At 38.9% G+C, this 19,625-nt stretch overlaps 1 protein-coding gene across 24 annotated transcripts in view; it reads left to right on the top strand.

The window, feature by feature from the left end:
• The window catches only part of LOC135487230 (protein tweety homolog 1-B-like), a 73,560-nt gene that overhangs the window by 28,638 nt on the left and 25,297 nt on the right, over nucleotides 1-19,625 (top strand). For 10 of the 24 annotated variants that reach the window (XM_064770886.1, XM_064770864.1, XM_064770754.1 and 7 more), the window contains exons 7-16: nucleotides 1,457-1,526; nucleotides 2,328-2,383; nucleotides 2,567-2,665; nucleotides 2,983-3,122; nucleotides 3,353-3,454; nucleotides 5,137-5,157; nucleotides 5,606-5,623; nucleotides 7,106-7,144; nucleotides 9,336-9,479; nucleotides 17,961-17,999. In XM_064770886.1, the coding sequence (XP_064626956.1) occupies nucleotides 1,457-1,526; nucleotides 2,328-2,383; nucleotides 2,567-2,665; nucleotides 2,983-3,122; nucleotides 3,353-3,454; nucleotides 5,137-5,157; nucleotides 5,606-5,623; nucleotides 7,106-7,144; nucleotides 9,336-9,479; nucleotides 17,961-17,999 (728 nt within the window). The remainder of the gene's footprint in view (nucleotides 1-1,456; nucleotides 1,527-2,327; nucleotides 2,384-2,566; nucleotides 2,666-2,982; nucleotides 3,123-3,352; nucleotides 3,455-5,136; nucleotides 5,158-5,605; nucleotides 5,624-7,105; nucleotides 7,145-9,335; nucleotides 9,480-17,960; nucleotides 18,000-19,625) is intronic. The other 14 variants (XM_064770936.1, XM_064770820.1, XM_064770797.1 and 11 more) reach the window with 13 other exon arrangements.

The raw sequence follows: 19,625 nt of genomic DNA, 5'->3' as shown, positions 1-19,625 counted from the left end.
GTGACCTCTCTAACCCGGACACCTCGCTATTAAGGACAGCACTTGCCAGCCACTTGTCCTTAATAGAGAGGTTCTACTGTACTTGTTAACAGTGCCGATATGAGGGCAAGCAAAAGCTCACTACCAGTTAAGATGGAATAGCATTAGTTGCTTGAGATGGACTTCTGCCTGGGTTAAGCCAGAATAAACACGTCAGTAACAACAATTTGTGCCCAACCATAGTGACATGCATCAAAAGTCCACAAGAGCAGACTAGACATTCGTACTGAATCCAGAAGTGTATGCGAGTCTAAATTGGTGTTGGGTCATACTTATTTCTGGTAGTTGCGCATAAAAAGCCTTATCACGTTATGTATACATTTATGTGATACTGTGCCGCTTTCAGATCGGGCATAATCGACCATTCTTCCTGTGTTGAAGTGGCTCGTTTACATTGCTGGTCGGAAGCTGTTTAGGCAGTGTATACATCATAACCATTACGCAAATTATGATAATTGTAAAGAACTTGGCTGCAAACCCATCCTACTCTGTTGACATGGTTCAAACATGTCCAAGCCGTCTCGTTTTGAAGAACTTGAAAGTGTGATTATTTGTTGAGTCTTTATTCAACAAGACATAAAACTGAGAAGAATTTTACATTGTGGATTTGCCCCTTCATCATCATCATGATTTTATGGTCTGATATGATGGACTGGACAAATAAATTATCAGCTAAAAGCCTTATAGGAGATCGCTCCAGTGGATTGATTCAAATTGATATTGTACAGTGTCAATTTCAACCAGTTTTTCACAATACATTGCATGTGATTCTGGGAAGTCAACCCTGCGTGAATGCTTCCCAAGGGGATAGGCTATATTGTATAGCACTAATGAACTAATGGCTGTGATGTTGCTATACAATGACACATGCTTCTGGAGCACAGACAGAATAATTCAAGTAATTGTGAGGCAGACTGGTGCACATGTATTTGCCAGTATCCACTATCTTAGTCTATATTGTGATACACGTTTAAAAGTTTAAGTTATATACATTATGTAGAGTGTATCAAGATGAATGCATCTGCCTACTGCTGGAAATGATGAATAAAGATGCCTGCCAACCCTTTATTTATTTTGATACTCTGTGCTGTACCTACAAACAGACCTAGTATATTGAGTTAACCTTACTCAAGCATCTCCAGATGGATATTTCTGTGGTAACAGTACAGGTCAATGCAGGCGAGAATTAATACATATTACAATTTGGTCTCATCTAATCAGTTTTCAGGTAGGATTTCCTTTGATTGTTTGTATTTGTAGGTTATCTTTCTGGCAGTGATTACATGACCTAGGTTTTTTTCCAACAGAAATATCAGAAAATGTTTTTTTTCTCAATAATGTTAGTTTCTCAATATTGTATTCTTTCTAATCCAATGCTCTATTGGTGTATTTAATTGATGATTGTTGATGATTTCAGGCTGTCGGTGACTTCTGTCATGACCCAGACACAGCTGTGGAGCGGGAGGCAGGAGGTCGAGTAAATCCAGGTATGTACTCATTGTTGGTAGCTATAAAATGAGCCGTAGTGATTTACTACCAGGCGGCCTCTCTAATGTATCTTAAAGTGGCTGTTTCCTGCCATGAAGATATTCCACCAAATTTGTAGGCTCTGAAAATGATTCCCAATTCCTTTCATAAAGGGCTGGGTGAGGCAAAATTATTTGTGTTTGGAACACAAAACAGTTCAACCGTTTAAATGACAGTGTTGGGCTGAGAAAGTCTGCATTGCTTGATAATATCCATCCATCACAATAAGCCCTACGAGAACAAAGTCACAACCAGGAAGCCAGGATTAAATTACCGATTCTTTGATATGGCTTTCTCTCTCGATGAAGTATGTGCAGGTCCAAGGCCCTGGGAGTCAGAATGGCTGTCTGATGCATGGTTTAATCTAAACCGTCTGCTAACAGCTGGACCGATCTGCATTGGCAAGCAGTAGATTGAGGAGACTTCCAACAGATGGCAGCAGAGGATGGATAGAATTTTCAACTCTTGTTGATTCTTAGTCAGACCTGTCAGGATTGTGGCAAAGGACATTGTCCCGAAAAATGCATAAAGTGGCCGTGTTGATATGGGCTAAAAGCCAAAATACAAGAACATCGAGTTGAGGAGATAAATCAATGTTAATATGATGTCAAACAATGCATAAACCTTTCCAGAAACCAAAATGTCTTGTTATTGCCTTATTTCTGATGGCTAAGAGGTAATGGTAGCAGCAATGGCAGTTCTAGAAAAATGACTGTGGGCCTCATCATCAATGTCAATCATGCCCCATCTTCTCATTTCAGTCATCCTTCACTACTACATGAACTGTAGTCAAGATATTTCAAATCCGTTTAGTAAGGTAAGGTTACTGTGCACCTAAGTGCCTTTAACTGTGTACGTTTGAGTTCCCACACAAGGAGTATACCTTAAATGTTGACTGATATCCTCGAAAAAATGAGCGAAGTCAGAATCACTAGGCCTTCGATTTATGTGCTCTTTAATTACTTAGTTTAACCCATTAACTGTGTGTATCTGTTTGCAGGATATATCTCAAGCATCTGAAAGTATCACCAAGATTAACCTCGAGATGGAGAAACTCAAGGGAATCGTTAGAAGTTCAAAAATATTCAAATATAGAATCGTAAGTCAGCTGTAGAGGGATTTTACTGAGCCTATGTGGTCCATAAGCTTCCCCTCCTTTGCTTTGAAATTGGGTTCTGAGTATGAACCTAGCCCACATCCTGAGAGGTGATAGATGTATTGCACCTGTTGTGAAGGCAATATTTCAAACATCAATATCACCCAAGAAAAAATTATTACAACCATCTGGCAAATGGGCACCTTTCAAATTTCATGCAGCAACAAGTCAGTATGAACTATTCATGATTGTGACACCAATTGTTGATGGAGATGAGGATATTGTATTGTATGTTCAAATGATTGTGCTCCATACTTCAGATAAAAAATGGTCACCAAGCTATTGGTCGCGAGATGAAGAAGGTGCCTCCATTCCTCCAGCATCTAACTGTGTTTGCAGACTGCCAGATATTGCACAAAGACTACGTTCGTGCATTGGAGGGAATATGCCACACTGGAATGTAAGTATTCAAGTATCGTTCCATAGAAATGGCATTGTCGGCTAGAGTCTGGAGTCATCAAGGCTGTGCTTGAACCTGCGGTGATGTGTATTAATGTCTGTGAAAAAATGAAGAACTAGAACTGAACAGCCTTTGACCCTGCCCAGTGCAACATGTACACTCTAACGGAGGAATAAAGCAAATTTTTTTACCAAACTTTTCAAATAATACGTCCTATTTTGTTTCTTCAGGGCTGGAGTTGCGTTCATCTTACTAGCTGGTGCTGTCATAGGAATTATATTCACCATAATCATAATCCTTGCCTCGAGGGCGTGGAGGCACTTTGGAAAGAAGTAAGTCGGGTCGCAACTTGTAGCAGCCTTCATATCCGCTTGAGGGGTTGCAGTGATATCATCAAGGGGGATCAAAATCATCGGCTGGTGCTATTTTTGGCAGTAAAAATCACCTGTGGATCTGAGTTGTAATATAAGTTTGACGCATGCCCTAATGAAAATCAGTGCCATCCTTCAGGATGCCGGCATCTTATTGGTCTGCAAATGACCTCGGAGAGCGACCTAAATATTTCTCTCTTTGTTTCCCCTTCTGTGGAGAACCTTTTCGCCAAAAAGGCCCCATTCACCTTGGTGATGATTTTAGATCTCTCGAGCCCTGATTTCAGCTACAACCCTCTCTCATGATTTTAATCTCTAAGCGAATTTTTTTCTATACTTGATTAGACGCCTGTAATTGGAATCAGCTAGCACTGGCTAGATCGAGATTGATACAGTATTGGACTTAATAATCATAGTTTTGATAATCTTCCTATATATTTTGAAAAACTCTACAAAGCCCTCTTTTTTCAGCAGGTTTGGTCACAATAGAAACATGCAATGCCACAAGACCTGTTCATGTCATTCCCTCGTTATTTAACAAGTTTATGCATCTAGTGTCTTATGTATGTCATTGTGACTCTGTGTCTGACATGTCTGAAGGCTTTTGTCCAATTGACATTTAGGTGGGATGGGTTTCATTTCAAACAACCAATTTCTGTCTGAAATCAGTATTTTTTTCACTGGTTTACTTTTAAAACTTATATGGATACAAATTGCTTGATTATTGTAAATATTTGCCTGACAAATTTCAGTGCTTTATAATTAGCAGTATCCATAGGACCATAAGGCTAAATGCTTGACTCCATCTGAGCATTTTGCTGCTGCAGTCGGGGCTGCTACAAAACTTTGCTCTGATCCAGTGGTTATTTGGTTATGGTCATGTGAAATTACCCGTCAGTGTAGTTGGTAACTTTAGCTGACTCATCTGCTTCCAACTAACCTAGCTAGCAGGTGATTTGCATTACCAAATACCCACTGGGGCCAAATACAGTTTTATGTGACAGCAGCTGCAACGGTCGTACAAATTGTTATACATTTACAGTTGGAGAAGTAGTTGGGTGGTCATATTCTTAAAAGGGAAGAACATTGCTTAGTAGCTTGTCAAACCCTGATGTTTAATGCGACAACGTGACAAAGAAAATTATGGTAAATTCATGTTATCAAATCCGTGGGGATAATAGTGTAGGTGTTTATATTAGGATGTTCTTCAATCTTTCTATGATGTCATGTGACTACATGTTTTCTCTGAATGTGTGTTCGTGCACTGCCATTAAAACTGCATGCTGCTCTCAACCAGGGATAACTGTACAAGTCCATCATCGAACATTTATACAATCAAGCCATCGACTGACTCATGGCTAGTTAGGCAATGCATGACAGCTCGCTATGCTGAGTACAGTGAGAAACTAGGTCACTTTGGCATTTCAGCTTGATTAGACATTTAAACTTAACTTATCTCCCAACACATACTTCTTCATTTCTAACAAAATCTTTCAAACCGTTTCCCACACGACTTATGCTCTCTTCTCGAAACAATTATTTTGAAGCAGGGACATAGTAGAATCTTTTCCCTGCTTGAAATTTGGGCCGGGTTATATTCTGTTTCTCTCATACATTTTCCTTGCTTGTTTTCCACCAATCAGCGCCTCCGACCCAGTTGAAGAGTAAGTAAAGCCGCCAACAAAATCTTTTATCATTCTCGTAATTTGAACGGTACTGCTGCTTCTTTCTCATCTGGAATTAATGATAAAATCTTATCTAGATATGGTGTTTTCATAGGCTAGGTCATGTGTGATTGAATAACGTGCACGTTTTGGATTGGGCATATAATACTTGCATGACTATTAACTCAATAACCAGCATCAAAGGTCTTGTTGTGCTTTCTCCAGGGGTTGAATTTTCAATTTCACCTCAAAATGCTTTCATTGAGCTATCTTTTTTTGGATTTTTTCTCTCAATATGGCCGCTACAGCAGCCATCTTGGATGTTAAAAACCTTTCTGACTGGTTAAAACTAAAACTATCTGAGTGGTCATCTCTTTGGTTTTGGTTCAAACTTGCTTCTTATTATTTTGATATGGAACTCTTTTGTGATGGCGCTTGTTTTCTTCAGTAACTCAGTCCGACCAAGGTAGGGTTACTTTTCTATATGTCAGGATCTTAGAAAATTTGTAAAAATGTGAAAATTGTCAAAATGACCCTTTGTTCCCCCGTTGTGAGACACCATTGTGTTGTTGTCAAAATGAAATCTGTACTTTCTCTCTAAATGAAGAGAAACGTGTCTTTCTTAAAACTTTGGATTCACTGCACAATTTACAGAGCAGTTGCCAGATAGCACTGTATCGAGTTCTGGGCACAATCCTTGGGCACCTTAAATGTTGTGGGAGCATTCATTGGTGTGGGACCACGCCTGACTGTTGTGGTGTATGGTGATTCAGCAGGGAGCATTTATTATTTCATCATCGGTGCGGGTGCAATACTAAATCATTTTGGAGAAAACCTTTGTTGGCATTCGGAGAGTACACAAGTGGCTCTTGGGGAGTCTTTTGGTAGTATTCCGAACTGTTGAGGTACTCACTGGTTGAGCCCATAATGGCACACCTAATTAAACTTTTGCTTAAATTGTCAAAAATACAAGAAGCTTGGTTTGACCATCTCATACTCTAAAATGGAAACTATTTTATTTTCTAAATGAGAGCACTTTAAAAACGTTGTTTGATTTCTGTTTTATTTTCCCTTCTCTTTTATTTAGAGAGACTGATTGTTTATAGCATGATTAGATTGATCTTACGGCATGGATTAAACTTGTCCGTGGTGATAGCATGGAAAGGATTGTCAGCCATTTCGTAATCAAAATTTCCAAACCAAGATTGATGCATGAATTTTAAGAGGAGCCTAAAATAGTGAAACATATTTAGATGGAACCTTTTATAAGTTCCCAGTGTTAAAACGTTCGTTTCGAATATGAATATTTAAAATTTTGATATTTCAGGATTATTGTATTGTTTTGGTAGATTTTGACTTGGGTGCATGCCTATAGTTCAAGCGTTTAGAAGTGATTTGTATAAAGTCCATTCATAGATGTTTTGTCTGCATCATTTTGCGCTCTGGAGTGCTAACTGCTCGTCTGATTTCTTTAAAGTTTGTTTTGTATCGATCTTTGCCTTACAATCAAACAGGATTTCGATTCTGCTTGGTTGCGAAGTAGTTTGTGCTTCAGAGCCCAAAACAATGTGGACAAAGAATAAACGATTAGCCTATAGTTGAGTTTGTGATGCAAACTATCCACAGAGCACAAGTCCTGTCACAGAAGTGTCATGTTAACCCTTTCCATGCCTGTTGTCTGTTTAGTGAAGTAATACGTGACTTGGCCTAGTTGTAAACCAGTAAGGCGTTATTGGCACTATATTTCATCCGACGTCTGTTTAGAGAAGTTTAAACCATTTGCACTCGTTGTTGTGTGCTGTGACACCCTGTGAAATTAGTCATCGCCTAAATGAAGCCCGAAACAAAGCAAAAAAATATGTGAAAAGGATTCTTTAAATATTAACTATGATGACATGATTTCACGTTGTTTAGCAGTTCATTCACTTCCCAAGCTTAATATTTTCAGCGCAATGCACTACAACGCAAGTTACATTCTTACAAACGGGTAAATGTTCAATTTTGTTATTTATCATCTTGGGCTCAGTGTAAGAAACTATACCGTGTGTCCAATTACTGAAGAATAACTTATGATGGGATCTCCATGATAATGATGAGAGCAGTGGGACACACTGTACATTTTCTACTTATGCTACTTGCGTCACCCCTGCTGAGCCAGCCTTGGACTTGACCAATGAGAGCTTTCATATGCTGGACTTGATCAACAGAAGGTTTCATTTGTTGTCATCAGGGGGGTTGCAGTTGATCTCTATTAGGTTTCCGCTACTTGATGTGTGTGTTTCTGGGCAGGTTTCCATGGTTATGGGTCAACTTAGTAGTTTAGTACATTTAGTTCTCATTGTGGATCAGGGATTTTCGTATTCATGTTATTTTTTGCGCCTCTGCCGAGGTGGGTTGTTCCCGGGATATTGTTTCTCAATCATAATTGGCTTAACATTCTTAGAAAAGGCCAAAAGTGGCACCACCCTCTCCAAAAAAAGGAATACTCGTTGAAAGTCTTTTGAAAATATACATGTCCTGCAAAGGAAAATAGTAATAATAGGTCCCTGCTACAAAAATCTCCTGTTTGCTGTGTTCCTAATCTAATAAATACCTGTAGGACCTTCCTGTATCATGCGGTAGTCCTGTTATCATGGTCCTTTTATTGGTCCAATTTCAATCTTTGTTTTCAAATCTAATGGGGGTTGAGAGTTCAGGTTTCATAGAAAATGTTGTGCATGTTATTGATTATTGTAAATAATGGTATCAGGCCTCTGGGTATAGGATCGTTTTCTTTGCTCGTGTTGAAACCCTTCTAATAACTAAACGTTAACAGGTTTCCCTTAAATATATTCTCTTAAAAATATATTCTCTTAAAAACAAATGTAGGTTGTTCGGTTTGTTATACAAATGTAGGTCGTTTGGTTTTTAATAGAAATGAAAGTGGCTTGCTTTGTCACAAAATTCAGTCAACCAAGTTCAGGACTCATCCAAATGTTTGTTTAAAATCGTATTTCAATTAATTTCTGTTAAGGGTGAAATGTCTCTTTGAAATAACATGGTTAACTGTGGGCTTTTTAGTTTTGCGCTTTTGATAAATTCATGCTTTCACAAAGTATTTTTGATTTGTTTGTGTAAAAAGATGTATGTGATAAAGTAGCCTATTTCTTGTTGATATATTGTTGATTTCTATAAATGTGCTTAATTAAAACACACTCGTGTTCAGTTGCCTAAATCACTAATAATTCAAAGGTTGTTTGTGTTTCCCCTACACGTACGTGTATGTCTACTAATGCAACACCTGCATGAAGACACCTGCATCCATACATTCAGATTTTGTGGTATTGCATGTTTCTGTCGCAATTTTAGAAGTTGCTTCGAAAAGTGGGCTTGGTATTTTACAATACTAGCTCATAATTTATTTTATCGATGTGTAGGATTATTTCGATGATGGTTGGTTTATTTAAGTACTCTGACATTTATACCAGAGTTTTTACCAACTTAATATACAACAATTTGAACTTCTAAAAGTTCTATATATAACACCCCTTCATCACATTTATGTAAAGGAGGGTACTACTCAATACTTCTGGCCTCTCTGTAACCCCCTGTCTTTGTTTCTAAGGGCTACCTTTTCCGAAAGTCGTATGATAACTTGCACTATTAGCCAGGCTACAAGAGTGAAAAAAATCACTAACTTGCACTACTAGCCAGGCTATAAGAGTGAAAAATTCACTTTCTATTAAAACTTCAACTTATACTTTATTTCAGTCTTTTCATTTCTTTTGTGTAGTTGTGTTGCACGCCTCTTATAATTCTGTTCTTAATAAAATTTAGGTGTAATATTTACATCATTAAAGCCTAATTCATCAACCTTTGCCATGAAGAACTATTGTCTACAAGAGAATTTAAGAATGGCCACAGTGAAATACCCCTCACCACATCCTCCAAGACTGTGCTCTGCTTAATGTCAATCAAAGCGGGTAACCACTCCACAAAAGAGATATTTTGTAAAAGATAAAACTGGGGAAGTGGGCTGACCTGAGGTTAACAGCCAAACCTGTCTCCTCCACAGAATTTAGAAAAATGATTTGATTATATTTGGCAATTTCTGAATCTCTTGAAGCACTTGGTTCCGACATGGCTGAAGGTACAACTAATCCACTACTGCATGTACACTTATTCCAATCGTATTCCAGGAAAGAGTATAACACGATAGACGAGGATGATCCCTTCATCCCCCGAGCACAGAATTCTCCATCGTATCACAGGTATGGCTCGCTGAATGATATTGTGTCTGGCTATCCCAGCTATGCACATGCTTCTCCGGATCAAACTTCCTCGTGAGTAGTCTCTTCCTGCTTGTTATGTAAACATGAAAGGCGAGTCAATAACGAAAAAGGACATTGAATCAACCAGATTGGTTTTTCGGGAACCTCAAATGTTACTGGTTTTTGGGTGTTCTAGAATGCTATTGCCCCTTCGGTTTGACAAATAGGTAGAGACTTCTTTAGGGACTTGTAAGTCTGGAGGAATTTTGTTATTGCACTTGATGGCAACTGGTTCTTCATCTTGGGTAATTGGTGAATAAGAGTTTCTGCAAAAGGGTTGGTTACCTGTGATTTGAGAAATGTCAACTAAGTATCCCAGTGTCAGATATGAGGTCATGATGGCCTGTCTCATCAACTTTGATTATGGCGCTGAGATAATCCAGTGTGTCCCCTTTTTGCACTAAAGAATTCTTGAAGAAGTTATTAAAGTCACACTGTGAGACTTCTGAGAGGCCTCCTTTGGCAAGCACCACTTTGCTGTGGTAGTGTAGAATTGAACCAGTGAGATTGGTTATCTTTGGGGAAACATCTAAATTTCAGGTCAAATTTGACAGTTCTGTACCCCCCTGCATTCGACACCACCCAAACTGCTATCTCTTAAAATGTACTCTGGGACTCATCTCAAATATCTGATAAGTCCAGACCTAAAGTTATAAGTGAGACACATGTTAATAAAACATGCTATGGTGGCGAGCTATTGCTTTGCTTGAAATAATACCAAATGGTGATGGTGCATGTTGCGATAGTACAGTTGCAGAACACGATCTGGGCACCATCTTTTGAAATAATCCAATCCTTGGTGATTGTAAACATTTTCCATAGCAACTACGCATGTTTCCATTGTGATGATACACATTTCCTTAGCGATTGTACACAAATCCATGGTGATGATACACATTCCCATAGCAATGTTGCATGTTTCCATGGTGATGATACATATTTCCATAGCAACTGTACCTATATCCATGGCGATGATGCCCCTTTTTAGCAGCCGGACACATTTCCATGGTAGAGATTCTTTATCCAGAGTACGAACTTGGGGATGGTATTTTAGGTACCTAATGTTGACTGCAGGGAAGCAATGTCTTTTTCGTTTTGACAAGTCTTATGCCCAGTACTTGTTTGATTCAAAATTTTACTACAAGTTGCACAAAATACATTTGTAGACAGTTGATTTCTCAACAGCGCAGACAACATCTGAGTTCGTATTTTTTACCAATTGGGTGGCTTGCTTTTTTTGGCATGTTCGCTAGCAGTGTGAAGTATTTATGTTTGTATTCTTTGGTTTAATCTGTTCAGACTTGCAATAAAGAATGAAGTGTCTTAAAAAAAGGGAAATTATTGGTGATTGTTTGGCAGAAGTGCTCTGTTCTTGCGATTCCTTTAAGAACATTACAGAACCTGAATATCGTTTGTCTCTCAGTAGGAGTATTCCTTGACAAAATTGCCTTTTCACACTCAAGACCTGATCAGAGTTAAAATTATATCAGTTAATGTCCAACTGCTTTGAAATTATCATTAAAATCTCAACTGATGTTATGAAAAGTTAGAGTATGGCGTGACCCAAGTCTCCTGAACCAATCCTCTAAGCCTGTGTTGCCCATGGCCACATGCTCTCAATGAGCTCACCCAATGTCACGTTTTACTCAGACCTTGTATTTTCCATTTAACAACCACATGAACAGTCCTGTAAGTATCTAAATCAGGCTGATTCATACCTTATATATCAATTTCAATATATTCCTCAGGGTTTTAACCAACCAATAACTGTTGTAACTTCTGTTTTCTGTTGTTTTGTGCAGCCAAAACACTTTGCCCTACTCAGCCGCTCGGCTTAAATCATCTCAACTCATTATATCATCCATTTGGTGCAACTTGTAGCCCAAGCCAGTGTTTGTGACAGTGTGTACACATGTATGTAAACTATCTGTAAGTGAACACCATGCCTCTTTATGTACAACACATTGTGGACGTTTGAACATTTATAACACTTTTCACCAAAAAAATGAATAAACCATAAGATTTTTCCTCAAAAGTCTGCTAAAAGTGACTCTGTTTGTTAAGTGGGATCTTTTTTTTTCGTAATTTTTTCTTCTTCTATTGTTCATATGACTGGTATGGGGATATTGTGTCATGACATTGATCATGACATGTGAAGGGGAAGTAGAATTCCGGCTTATCTCGAGAAGAATACCGGCTTATATCGAGAAGCTGGATTTGTTCTTCTGTTCCCTGAGGTAGGGTTTTAGAATGTGATAAGAATGCCTCAACTATGTTTTGGGGAGAGATGATACTGTACCAGAAAGTCACTCCAGCTAAGTGAGATTTGTCAAACTGTCTTAGACGCAGATGAACAAGAATGCTAAATAAGGTTGCCCCTGCATGGTCTTGCTTCTGTTTGCACTTTCCTGACGTCACCACCCATTACGATGTAGCTCATAATATCGCCACATCACAACCCAGAAACGGTGATGTGATTGTCACAGAAAATGCAGTGATACTATTGAATGAGTGCCTGTGGTGGTGTGGCTATGTTATGAATGGAAATGATGCAGATACAGGTGCAGAAACGGGGAGGTGCAACCCAATTTGGAAGAAATTCTTTGCAACTGACCAAACCAATTTGGAAATTAACAAAAATAAACACATGGCCCTTTCTTTCACGGAGGCCCCCTCCATTCTGGTCTCCTTGATCCGCCTCTGACATATCATTCTATCATCAGAGGAAAACCAGCCTTGGAAATACTTGTTCTTCAGCAGCATAAATTGCCTTTTTCGTTGATCCTCCTCATAGTTGTCAGTGGTAGTTCCCCTCAATGGGATTCACCTTGTCATTTGTTTTGTGTGGGTTCCGAGATTTAGTAACGCCTCCCCACTGTCTGTCCTCTCTATCATCGCCCTTGCAGTCTGTTCAACCCTGAGTTGGTGTCCTTGTAGCCCCATCAGTTGGTGTGAGTGACCACCTTGTATGTTATGTTGGTGGTTATGGTCAAGTGCCTTTGTGTATGGTCTTTAAAACCTTACTATACCACCTGACCCAAGCTTGCGTGAACCCACGAGGAATGTGAGATACAGTGATGATGATTCTTTGTCATCAAGATGGATCTAAACTGAACAAACACTAGTCTATTTGCACAAATGGGTCTTTCAATAATGCTAATTTTCCCTGTGTGTGCATATCCTGATTTGAAAGAGTCCCCCATCAGGCTGCTTGTAGACAAAAATAACCTTTCAGTACTGATGGTATTAAAAGTGAAAGCAATGGGTCTACCACTGACACAGATTCACTTTCGTTATCTGTAGCATCATAGAATTGTTGTGTAAGCATCCTATATTTCATCATCTACACACTTGACCTTGACACACTTGACCTTGACATGTCAAGGTGACCTTTACACTCCTTGTGACCTTGGCACATAGATGCTGCCTTGACTTAAGACATTTCAACCAATGTGACTCCTCATTAAGACACATTACCTTGACAGTGACTTTGACATTGAAACTTCATGACAATCTTGACACATCATGGTGACCTTGACACTTCATAGCAGCCTTGACACTTTGATATGACCTTGACACTTCATGCCGACCCAACACTTGGTTTGATGGTGACCTTGACACTTATGGCAACCTTGACATTGATGATTGTAGTTTTCTCTATAACCTTGACATTTCACACACCAACACGTCATTTCATTCAGCTAGTTTAGACAACCTTTCTTCATCTTCCTTTGTATCAGTGGTGTGAGTGACTGTGTACACCCTTTTCACACCATCTTCTCATTGTCTCCATTTAAGGGTATTCCTTTGTTATTTGCCATGGCATTTACATGCTTTATCAAAGTTAAATGATGTCCCACTTTGGGGCTAGTATTTGCCCTCTTTGCTTAGAAGATAGTAGAATGGACAAAGTGACATTTTGAAAGATCACACTAATTTAAGCCAACTATTGACTTCAAAGATAATCTTACTGCAATATAATGCTACATTGTATGATCTTAAAACTTATTATAACATCTTTAGATGCTTATTTCGTATCAAATTAAAGTCATCAAAAGCAGCTTGATGCTAAATCTTGAAGTGAACAAAGAAAGCTATACGGTATATCATAAAAAAACTAACAAATATGAAGTTGACTCATTAATTGGGAAGTTTGCAAAAATTGATTGAAGTCTGTTATGCTTCTTCACGAGTAGTTGTCCCCCCAAGATTGATTCCAATGTTCCCCTGCTTGATAAATGTACATTGGTGTCATCATGGAACAGTTGTAACTTGCATATTTTGTTCTGTCTCTTGCAAGCTTACAATGAAGGAAGTGCCAGTGCCGGTATACGAAAACATGTTTCAAGCAGAGGTGCTCACTTTTTCGCTTCACTTTGGCTTTATTTATCTGAACGTTTAGCGAGTACTAACCCACTGCACAGTGTCCAAAACCTGTCAGTTATAATTATCGGTGTCTAAACCATGTCCAGTTTTGTTTTCCCCCTCCGATAGCTTCCAATTACACTTATTTCATCCTGCATGACGTGTCAGTAAAGTCGGCAGTTTCTGTTTGTCTTTTTGACTTGTTCCGTGGACGTACTGTTTAGCTGAGGCTGGTCCAACCTGTATATCCTCACACCTCCCTCCCCCTTTGTCATTTCTTCTTGAGTGGATCACCTTTGGGACAAATTCCCTTATTCAGAGATGAGACATGTAAAAGAGGATGTGTGGACTCCTATCTATTTGAAGAAATATCGCCAGTACCAGAATTTTAAAGTAGCAAATTCCAGACACAATGTCTGACTTCAAAAGAGAAACATTAGCTCCCGTAATAAGTCACTGGTTGTTGTCAATTTCACTCGCTCCTGTGATAGCCTCATTGGTGCATTTTGCCTTTGTCTCATCTCTGTCTTCCGCTGCTGCTCAGGGCAATGCTGTCCAATAAACAGTGGACCATCTTTGGCTCTCCTTAAGAGCGATTGTGTGTGGTTTGGCAAATCTCCTTTGTTCTATGGCTTTTATGCTACGATTTGAGGCTTTGAAAAGTGTAACATTGTGGCACTTAGTGAGAGAGTTGTGGTGTTAATTGCTGACAACGAGGGTGGTAGATATTGTGACCAATGAGATGGTGTGACAAGGATGGCAAAACAGACACTGACAGATAGTGGGTCACGGGTTGTAGAACAGACTTATTGAGGAATGTTGTGTCAAGGATGGATGGTAGAACAGTCTTATGTGATGGATGAGATGGTATGTCAAGGGTGGTAGAACAGACTTATATGAGGAATAGTGTCAGGGGCAGTTGAAAGGAAGGCAAAACATTTTGTTGGCAATAGGATGATGGCCATTTGGATAGCTCTTTGGGCATGTAGGTTGTAGTAGATCTATGGTGGTGCTATCTTAGAATACTCTGTAGTAATTGCATTAGTTTGTGTATAAAGTAGTGTACCAGGCATTGTGGGGAGGCACAAAGAAAGGTTTCAGAAGTTTGTTTAGGCTAACAAAATCTGCATAACAAAACGACCAGCTTGGTTGTGACTCGAGTTATCAAAATTTGTCAAAATTTCTTTTCTAATACTTGGATTGCCTTGTTCTGGACATTGAACTATATTATCGTAAAAATCTTATTATTTGTCTGCACAGATGTTTTAGTTCTTTTTTTGAACTCACAAATCTTATTTTCATCAACTACTTGCGGAAATGCAAAAAAATTTATCTTGAGTTTAGTTGAAAGTGCACTATTGTTCTTATTCAATCGAAAGATGGAAGCCTTGGTTGAAAGATAATTTTTTTACTGATCATGATTTCTTTCCATTAATCTGGGCAATTTTCTTAATATTTTGAGCATGCTCTCTGTTAACCCATGTGTTTCACTTTGTTTCACCATTTCATGTGCTTCCGTCTCTAATACTTGCAAGGCTATCTGTTGTGTTTCAAAGCACTGTTCACTGGCGGTCTTCAAATGGTCTGGTCAATCATGGTGGTGTTTGTTATGTTACTGCTACACGCTGCAACCTGCAACGTAGATTTAGCCATGACAACATGACAATTGTAATTGGAATGCAGCCACTATTTGGTTGAATTGCAATCAATCATCATGTTGTCATAGCTAAATCACAGGTTGCAGCAAGAACATTTTTTTGTTTGTAACACCAAAAGTAAGTCGTGGACTTGCAAAGTACTGTTGAATGAGCATGTGGTCAGAAAACAGTTTGATTATTGGGTGTGGTCTTTTATTGATGGTGACAGTCTTTTCATGCCTGCATGGCTTTCTTTGCTCTAAAACAAGTGCTGTTTGGGTATCAGAATATACTTAAATGGTAACAGGACCATTGAACAAGGTGGGAAAATTATCCATATTGGCTAAGAAACTCACATATTAAGAACTTGGAAAGCTTTGAAAAGTAAATCCCAGATATTTCGATGGTGATATAATTTGTGTATGACCTAAATTGCTCTGCAAACGAGCATATTTAATTGCTGCAGCATGTGGCGTAGCCAATACAAGATGATGATTGTGATTGAGAAGTCAATGCCGATTAGTTAAAAACTGCAACTAGTTGTCATAATGCCATGGCTACATCACAGGGAACAGCGATATGAAATTACTGTTTGAGAAGTGCTTAATGGATAATGATGATAGTCTGCTCAGAAGTAGCTGGGGTGAGGGAGGGGAGGATTTGAAAGAAAAATGCCCAAACTTAGAACCAGAACTATTTTGAACCTGCCCATCAAAGTGCTATTGCTGTCTTCTGTTCGTTTTGCTAACATTGTCTAGTTTGAGCTAACAGTCTATGTTGTGTTTGTTTCTTTTATCGACTACTCTGGAAGTGCAAAGAGGAGAAAAATGTGCATAGTTATGAGAAGCTGGATTAGCCTGCTCTGCAGGTTATTTATTATTTGTCTATTTTCTACCATTTCACTTTCAGGTGCGGCTATAACTCTATATGCTTTTAATCAACCCTTGTTGTTCCTTTGATCCAAATTCTCGTAGTTAAATACGAACTATAGACGAATAGTTTACTTGTTGGTGTGGTGGTGGTGAGCTAAGTGGTATTTTGGTGGCTATGAATTTGAAAGTGTGTCAAGGTCATGTCATATGAAGGTCAGACAGAAAAAGTAGGTTCACTCAGTGCAGTGGTCCTGTAGTCACCCGTATACTACTTAGCTTATTCTTTTCACTGGTGTTTACCCTCTGTAAAAGGGTTAGAACAAAGTTTTTCCTCTTGCTTATAAGACAAGTGAAGTTAACTTTCATGCTGTTTGGGTATGGGTCAGTTTTTTCTCTCACTTTAAGGTGATCCAAATTCTCGTAGTTAATGTACATATGAACTATAGACGAATAGTTTACTTTTAGGTGTGGTGGTGGTGAACTAAGTGATATTTTGGTGGCTATAAATTTGAAAGTTTGTCAAGGTCATGTCATATGAAGGTCATATCAGACAGAAAAGTAGGTTCACCCAGTGCAGTGGTCCTGTAGTCGCCCATATACTACTTACAGCTTATTCTTTTCACTGGGGGTTGGAACAATGTTTTTTCTCTTGTTTATAAGACAGTTGAAGTTAACTTTCATACTGTTTCGATATGGGTCAGTTGTTTCTCTCACTTTAAGGTGAACGCATTTAAAAATTTCAAATCACCTTATTAAAGACTGCCCCAAGTTTATGAATGACTTTCGCTTTAAAATACCGGGCATAACCATGTTTGCATTCTACAGTTGCACACATGACCATGATTGTACACTCTGTCACATGCATGATAAGGTTCACTCAAAAGCAAGATAATCTAAATTTTTCTGTTACTTTTGCTGCTGATTAACACATTATTTTCAACAAACGATTATCCTCTCAGTATCATTCCCTAGGTTTTCTTCCCTTTCTTAACATTACTTTTTGCTTCAGCAACTCCAGATGTCTGCCCCTGTTCAAATGTATTTTGTCTTAAAACCAAACACCATTGTTATAAAACAGCTTCACATTATTTTCAGTTAATGTCATGCTACTTGTACTTTATTTTCCAGCACACATTTGCAAATATTTTGTTTGAGCTCCTTTTAGCTTTGTGAGAATGGCTCTAACATCATTTGAAGCATTTCAGGGCGAGTTTACCCCATTCAAAAATTTGATGAAATACTTCGATTGGATATGTTTTGAATGTGGTATCAGTTTCTGGATGATTACACTTTCTATGAATTTAAATTCCACAAACTGCTCCATTTCATACTGCAATGAAACCTTTGTTAGAGGACACCTCTCTATTAAGGACAACCACTCGATTAAGGACTCTACTTTTGGTCCCAAAGTGGTAGTTTCCATTCAATTTGACCTCTCCAATTAGGACACCTCTCTATTACGGACAGCACTTGTCAGTCCCAAGGGTGTCCTTAATTGAGAGGTTCTATTGTACTAAACCGTGCTGTGCTTCAAATGTTGATTCGGGACGTTATAGTGTATTGTGAATATTTCGTTTCATTTCATCGCACTGACTCCCAATCTACCCTGTACGTTACAGGACGACCAATACGTTTCCTTTACACCGTAGCGGCATAAGGTTGGTCTCTCGAGTTTCACATGCAGTGTTCTCCACACATTCATGGGTCAATTTGGAGGCGTTCGGCATTTTCTGGTTGTGGTGTATAGGTCTTAGAATGAAGCATTTCACAAATGAGGGATTTGAATTGCTGCAACCTGGGATCATGATCACATGGCGACTAAAATCTCATGTTTGCGGTAGTCCTTGCACGTGACTGCGACAAAAATCAGTGATTGCAGCGACCTGCTATCAATATCAAACCAGGTAATTGCCGGTTTTACCTGCAGACAAAAGATCTATATGTTGCACAGTGCAGCGATGACAATCGCAGCTAGGTTGCAGCAACAAAAATTGCTTGTTTGTGCCGCACTTAATGAAATGTGGGGATTTTACAGGATGGTCCAAACAAAATGGGACAGCATATTTCTAGTTGACACAATGGTGGTGAAAATTGATACCTTGCAATCAACTGAAGCAGTTGATTACTGATAGTTTTGTTGTTTGAAGTCATTGGGTGACAAAGGGGATGGTATGCACCAATCAGGGGTTAACACTTAACCTCCCCCCCCCCCCCCCCCCCCCCGACACTCGCACGCACACACACAGGAGTATTCCAAGGGTAGGAGTATCCATAACCATGAGTAGCTCCGGGGAATATTCCTTTCTGGTGGATGGTGTGGAGGACACTGCTCTTTTATAGGATGCTGATGGCCTTGGGATCTGCTAAATCATGAATTCATATTTTCAGTAGATTATGGCCCCATTTAAAGCCTTGGAAGCATAATGTTTAGTTGTTACCAATGTGTCTTATTCAGGTGTTATTCTTGACATCTGCTTTGCAAAAGATTTCACTAACAATTGCATTTTGTCAACTCTAGTTTATACCTATTCTCTATCTATCTGTTTCTCCAGAATGTTTGAAACAAATCTTAGTTAAAAATAGTCACATAATAACAATGTCTGAAAATATGAATTTAGTGGAATTCCCATCTTTTTCTTCTGCAAAACCCAGCTAAACTTTGCCATATGCTTTTCAGTCAATATAGGCTTAGGGGACTCGAGTAAGTAGCATTTTAACTGGAACGTTTGGTTGGCCTCCCTCCCGGAATGGTTTTCAGTGGCAGCCATTCAAAAAGTGAAATACTGCAAGCAGAGATTAACAGCTGAACATGGCTAACCTCATACCAAATTCGAAAGTTTTGGTTTGCCTTGCCTTTTGCCATGTTTTACCTTTAGCCCAGCGTTAAGCTTGAAGTACTAACAGATAAAACTGTTCACATGTTCAATCCGATTGGCCCTAAACCTATTGCTAGATTTTCATGTGCCTTATTTCTGCTAAATTTCTATCTTCAAAGCAAACAGTATGATACACAGTTTCATTTCATAGAAAAAGAATACTGGTATTTACTTCGGTTTCCACCATCCACGTTGCCCGCTAGTTTCTTCCAACGTTTGTAGATATGTTTATGTGATTGATCCTGCCTATGGGATCTGAGCCACTAATGAAAATTCTACGGTTGCCGTTGGAAGCAGTAAGATTTATTCTGCCCGTCTCCGTTTAAGAATGTACCGAGTGCCTCGGGATTAGAACCGGCAATCAACATTCAGCGCAGAATATTGAAATGATTACCGTCTCAATTTTAA

Source organism: Lineus longissimus, chromosome 1 (genome assembly GCF_910592395.1).
Source record: "Lineus longissimus chromosome 1, tnLinLong1.2, whole genome shotgun sequence".
Taxonomy (NCBI): domain Eukaryota; kingdom Metazoa; phylum Nemertea; class Pilidiophora; order Heteronemertea; family Lineidae; genus Lineus; species Lineus longissimus.
Note: the sequence above shows the minus strand (reverse complement) of the source record. Positions and strands in the feature narration are given on the sequence as shown.